The 6,265-nt window shown below is 47.3% G+C and overlaps 1 protein-coding gene across 1 annotated transcript; it reads right to left on the bottom strand.

The window, feature by feature from the left end:
• Positions 1-923: 923 nt before the first annotated feature.
• On the bottom strand, positions 924-5,634 carry LRG1 (leucine rich alpha-2-glycoprotein 1). The gene is made up of 3 exons (XM_044685278.1): positions 5,601-5,634; positions 3,914-3,950; positions 924-2,569 (listed from the first exon to the last, which is right to left on the bottom strand). The coding sequence occupies exons 1-3, from the start codon at positions 5,632-5,634 to the stop codon at positions 1,534-1,536; spliced, it is 1,107 nt and encodes a 368-aa protein (XP_044541213.1). The 3' UTR covers positions 924-1,533.
• Positions 5,635-6,265: the final 631 nt, after the last annotated feature.

The following is a 6,265-nucleotide window of genomic DNA, read 5'->3' as shown; positions in this document are numbered from 1 at the left end:
CAACTTCAGTTATTCAACAAACATTTATTAAGAGCCCACTAGTTGCTAGGCACTGGCGTTACAAAGAGAAAAAAGAAAACTGTTCTTGCCCCCAAGAAGCTTGCATTCTATTGGGGGAAATGACGTGTACCCAGACAAGTAAATACCACACAGATGAGGGGATAGAAAGTACCCACTAACATGAAAGGGGGGAGGCAGTACCTCAGTTGAGCCCAGCAGGAGCCCAGAGATTCCAAGAAGTGAAGGTGAGGAAGAGTACGTGCCAGACCAGGGAGAGCACAGGTAAGGAAGGTGGAAACCGGAATCTGGGGGAAAGCCGATATGCTAGTTTGACTGGAATTTAAAATACTTAAAAGGGAGTTCTGTGATATCAGCCTGGAGAGGTGGCTTGGATCCAGATTATTGAAGAACTCTGAATGGCAGGATCCCAATTACTGTATTTTAGCATATGGGTAATGGGGAGCCACTGAAGGCTTTTGATCAGGACAATGATGGTGCTAAAAGTGGTTTTTAGGAAGATTATTTCAGCATCTATGTGTATGTGGTGGATGGATTAGAGAGGGAAGGGACTAGAAGACAGGAGAACAATTGGGGAAGTGGCCATCTAGTTTTTGCTAGAAGATCTGTGATGGAACATTCCAATCTTTAAGGTGGCTCATTCTCCTTTGGAACACATCTGTTAAGGAAGATTTTTCTTTATACTACCAGCTGGTAAACATTTATTTTTTAAACGTTACCTTCTTTCTTAGAATCAATATTGTATCAATCCTAAGGCAGAAGAGTGGTAAGGGCTAGTCAATCAGGGTTAAATGACTTGCCCAGAGTCATACATAGCTAGGAAGTTCTGAGGTCAAATTTGAACCCAGGCCGTCCTGACTCTAGGCCTGGCATTCTATCCATCGTGCTACCTCATTGCTCTTTGATAAGCATTTATTAAGTACCGACTATGTTCAGGCACCAAATTAAATGCTAAGGATATAAAAAAAGATAGTTACTGCCCCAAAGGAGCTCATAATTTAATTACAGAGAAACTTGCCCCTCTGAAAGTCTCCTGCATAATGCTTAAAAGAAGTGAATATGTTTGGTCCAGATATTTCCATGAAGGCACCATCAACTTCATGGCCAAATGAGTAAGAGCCATTTCTTGATAATCTCCCTTTAGTTCTATTTGCATTCTTATTTGACTTATTTCCTATGAGAGTTTACATCTCTAATTAAAATGGAAGAGGAAAGCAATCTTGCTGATGGTGGTAGGCATTGGAGTACCAAACAAGAGAAGATGTTCAATCAAAATTGATGGAATATTTGTAGTTCAGGATAGAGGAGGGTGGTGAAAGTTTGAGGGAAGGGGAGACTAGACCATGAGGAGTCTGGGTCTGTCATGTTTCAAGGGTCCAGGAGCTGTGGGCATGGGGAGAATCTTTGACAAAGCTTTGCCTGGGGCTGTTGCTGGCATGTGAGTTCAGGCTGCAAAATGGCGGTGGGTGTAGAGCAAAGCTGAGAAGATAGAGCCCTTATGTTGATGCACGGGGACTACTGCTTGGGAGAAACCCTTTTCTTGGCCACCTCCAGGAGCCTCTGACCTGCTTGGTCTTTGGGTCCTACACAGAGGGTCTTGTCCTTGAAGAACATTCTGTGCTGGTTGTTCAAAAGCCAGGAGTAGAGGCCGTGTAGCTTCTCATCACAGTTCCAAGGATTTTCAGAGAGATCAAATCCATCCTTCATCTGATGCTGTGGCAGCCCCACTCTATCCAACAGCCCATCAGGGACCTGCGCCAGTGAGTTGTTGGACAGGTCAAGCATATCCAGCTCAGTCAGGTTGCTGAAGATGCTGGAAGGCAGGCTGTCTAACCTGTTTCCCTGGAGGAAAAGGTGACTTAGGTGTGGTGTGGTCGAGAAAGTGCCATCAGCCAGAGTCTGGAGGTGGTTGCCTTCCAAGTGAAGCCTTTCCAGGAGAGAGAGGCCCTGCAGCAGACTGGGGGGTAGCTCCAGCAGCATGTTATCAGATAGGTCCAGGGTCTGCAGGGTGGTAAGGTTGAGGAGCAGATCTGGGGGCAGTTTCTGGAGCTGGTTTTCAGACACATCCAGCCAATTCAAGGCCACCAGGCCCTCTAGCCAGTCCCCCTGGAGAGTGTCCAGTTTGTTTCCTTTAAGTACTAAGGAGTGGAGAGTTTCTGAGTTCCTGAAGAGTCCACTGGGTAGCCCAGACAGGTTGTTACCTGTCAGATCCAGCACCTCCAGGGCAGGGGTGGACATCAGGAGCCCAGGGCTCAAGCTGTCAATCCTGTTGCCAGCAAGGTGCAATTCTTTGAGGTTAGGAAGACCCCTGAGGGCATCACTTGAGAGCTTCGAGAGGGCAGTATATTCTACAGAGATGGAAATAGTATCCATGGGAAAGTTCTTGGGGAAGCTGTCCAGGGGACCACAGATGGCTGATGTGCCATTGACTGACAAGGTACATTTGCAGGCCTCTGGGCACTGGGGAACCCCTTGGCCAAAAGATGGGAACAGCAGAAGAAATAGCAGCAACTGCATGGGTAGACAGCTGCCCATGCCACAGGCAGTCAGGCTGTGGATACAAAGAGACGAATCACTGCTTAGAAGCTGTGCAACCTTTTCCAGATCACTTGAACCCTGGACCTTAGAGAGTGGGGATAAGGCAAGAGGGTAAACCAGACAATCACCTGAGATTCCTTATAGTTCAAAGAACTTCAGCAGTAACTTTCCAATAGATTTCTCCAAACAACTGTTCACACCTGCCTCAATTCTCTTCCTTTTGACAGCTCTTGCCATATCACTCCTCTGCTCAAAAATCTAACATTTGAGCCTTTTCAGCCTCATCTTACATGGTATGTTCTATGGTTTCTTCCAGAGGATCACAGGCTTTAGAATTAGAAGGGACCACAGAAAACATCTAGCCCCATGCCCAGACCCCACTTTATATATGAGGAAACAGGTCCAAGAAGGGGAGGGACTTGCCTAAGGGCAAGATCCAGAAGAGGTGGGGACTAGAATGGAGACCCTCTGCTTCCAAATCAAGAAATCTCTCCAGTACATAATTCCACTTCTGACATCCCATGTTCTGTGTTTTCCCTGTGTTCTGGGACCCTTTCCAACAGCAACATGGTATTTTGTAAAGCCCTTTCCAGTTCTCATGGTCTATGAATATACTGAATGAACTCAAGAGAGAGTACCGCCATGAGAAGCTCCTTCTTTCCTTCCTCCATTAGTCCCTTCCCAGGTTACTCATTGTCTCTCTAGTCCAAGTTGTGCTTCTACTGCTCCCTCCCAATATATAGCCCTTCTTACCCCTGTCCTAAGTGTCTTTGTTCACGTTCAACTCACTTCAGCCAAGATGTTGCCCCCATCTCCCCACCTTTCCCTTTCTCCCCAGCCATATTCTCCCAGAAGCACCCCTTTTTCCAGGAATTTCTCCCCGTTACTCTCCTCCCTAACTGCGTAGAGCTCTTAGAATTCACAGTATCAGAGCCGAAGATCATTTCATTCAAGCCCTTCATTTTACAGGAGAGGAAACTGAGATCTAAAAAATGGCAATGACTTGAAGTCATTCAGTTTAGAGAGTTGCACCAGGGGCTCCTGACTGATGGCCCTGGCCCTTACCATCTCCCTAAGAAGAAAGGCAGGCCCTAGAAATCCCCTTCTTCCCTTTCTCTTGCTCCCTTTCCCCCATTCCCAACATTCTTGATTAAGGTCTTCCTCCCACATCCACCCTTAATTGGGTCCCAGACCTGGTTTCTCTTGAGTGTGTCCGTTTGTGTGTGCTCTGCTTGTCTCTGCATGTGTAATTCTGCTTTGGGGTTTGTCTCTGCCTGCCTCTGTATGTGTCTGTGTTTCTATAGTTCCATGAGTGCGCTGGGAATGTTTATCCTTCTAGGTGCCCCTGTGGCCTTACCTTGGTCCAGGCTCTGAGTTAGAGGAGGATATAATGTCTGGTCAGCTACTGCTCACTGGCCCTTCTTTCTGGAGCCTTCCTGGAGTAGAGACTTTATATACAAAGGCAGGTGGGGCAGGAGGCAGGGACGGACACTCCTGTGGAATCCCTACCCCCCTGGCATGTTCCGGTTCAGGGCCTCTGTGGTTGCTTGCAAAATCACTGCCAGTTGAGGGGATGAAAGAGGGGAGGAGCCTTCCCAGAATAGCTCTCTCTCTCTTGGGGTTAACCAGCGAGACATTTCCTGGATCTCTTTGCCCCTAATTTTAAGGCCCTTGTGCCCTTTCCTCCCATCCTCTGCGAGGCTAGGAATCCAAATTTCAGGAACCTGGGGAAAGAGAAATGGAGTATGGTGGTGCAGAGAACTCTAGAACGTTGATCCTAGAAGCACCCATAGAACATAGAACTTCAGTTGATGGTGACTGTAGAACCTAGACTGTCAGAGCAGGGAAGGTTCTTAGAACATGGAGCTGGTGGGCTGGAGTGGGGGGGATGGTGGGGCTTGGACCAGAGAACACTAGAGCTTCAAGGGCTCTTAGAACTGAGAATGCCAGAGCAGGAATGGGAGAGCTGGCTGGGTGGAGAGAGAAAGCCCTTAGAACAGAGAATGTCAGTATTGGGAGGGCTCTTAGAATAAAGAATGACTCTAGGCAGGCAGCTTATCTTGCCCAAAACTCCTTATTTGTTACATGAAGCAACCGAGGCAGGGAAGTGACCTGCAAAGTTACACATCAGAATTCTTGGCAGAGCCAAAGTAGAACCTGGGTCAAGGCTGTGGGTTCAGGTTTTTTTCCCGTTCTTTACTTTGGAATCTGCCCCATGGAATTTCATCATTGCCATGGGGGCCAGAGCTGTTGGCAGAGAAATCGCTGCTTCCTGGTCTCTGTTCCAGGAGACGTAGATGGGCACCCCCTTTCCTATCCCTGAAGCCCTTTAGGACTCTTTCTATCCAGGCATCTATTTATCCACATTCTTCCCAGCATCCCTCATACTCCTGTGAGCAGTCAGATAGAGATACAGTGAAAAGAACTCTGGTTTAGAGTCAGGAGAGCTGAGAACTGGTCCTAGTTCTATTTTGTAAAAAATCCTTATCTTCCATCTTAGAATCAATACTGTGTAAAAGTTCCAAGGCAGAAGAGCAGGAAGGTCTAGGCAATGGGGGTTAAGTGACTTGCCCAGGGTTCCACAGCTAGGAAGTGTCTGAGGTCAGATTTGAACCCAAGAGCTCCTGTCTCTAGGCCTGGCTCTCCACCCAGCTGCCCTTGGTCCTACTTTTATTACTGACTCAGTAAGCAAGTCACTTTCTTCTCTGGGCCTATTTCCCCATTTGGAAAATGAGGCTGTTTGGCTTCAATATCCTCTAGGTTTCCTTCCAACCTCCTGACATTTGGGGATTAAATCCTCCTCATCCACTATTGAGGGAAGCCAACACGATTTTGCATTTTGCAAATGAGATCCTGAGCAAGAGAGGAAGCCTGTGGTTAGTCTCTGTCCTAGGTTACAATTTTGCTCCTTCTCTCTGATTGTCCCATAAGAATGACACTGGGCTGCCCAGCCCTCTCTTCCAATGGGCTCAGTGATCATGATGCCCAGCTTCCAGAATGCCAGTTTCATGGCCTTCTTCAGTCTCATAAACTCAGGGACTTACACATACGGATGTGGAAACATTGGGCAGCACGCATGCACAGAGAGACAGACAGAAACACACACCCAGGCAGCCCGTTGTATTTCAGAGAGAATGAGAGTATTAGAAGACCTGCAGTTGTGTCCCATCCCTGCCAGATCTCTGGGTGACTTTGTGACCTGCCCTCTGAGGGACTCAATTTCCCCATCTGTACAATGGGAGTTGGAGTTGATGGGCTAAAGAGGCCCTTCCAGATCAAACTTTATTTATTCCAAAGTTCCTCCTTTGACATTCCACATACCAAGGTCTGCTCTAGCTCGGAAATTCCATGCTCCAAATTCCACTCTAGTTTTGATGTTCCATGTTCCAAGGACTTTTCCAACTCTGACATTCCATGTCCCAAGGTCCCCTCTAGCACAGACATTCCATGCTCCAAATTCCACTCTAGTTTTGATGTTCCATGTTCCAAGGTCCCCTCTAGCTGAGACACTGTTCTGAGGTCCCTTCTAGCTCAGACATCCCATGTTCCAAGGTTCCCTCTAGTTCCAAGGACTTTTCCAGCTCTGACATTCAGTGTTCCAAGGTCTGCTCTAGCTCAGACATTCCATGTTCCAAATTCCTCTCTAGCTTAAACATTCAATGTTCCAAGGTCCCCTCTACCTCAGACAGTCTATGTTCCAATGTCCCTT

This window comes from Gracilinanus agilis, chromosome 1 (genome assembly GCF_016433145.1).
Source record: "Gracilinanus agilis isolate LMUSP501 chromosome 1, AgileGrace, whole genome shotgun sequence".
Classification (NCBI taxonomy): Eukaryota; Metazoa; Chordata; class Mammalia; order Didelphimorphia; family Didelphidae; genus Gracilinanus; species Gracilinanus agilis.
The sequence above is the reverse complement of the archived record's forward strand: the minus strand, read 5'-3'. Positions and strand labels throughout refer to the sequence as shown.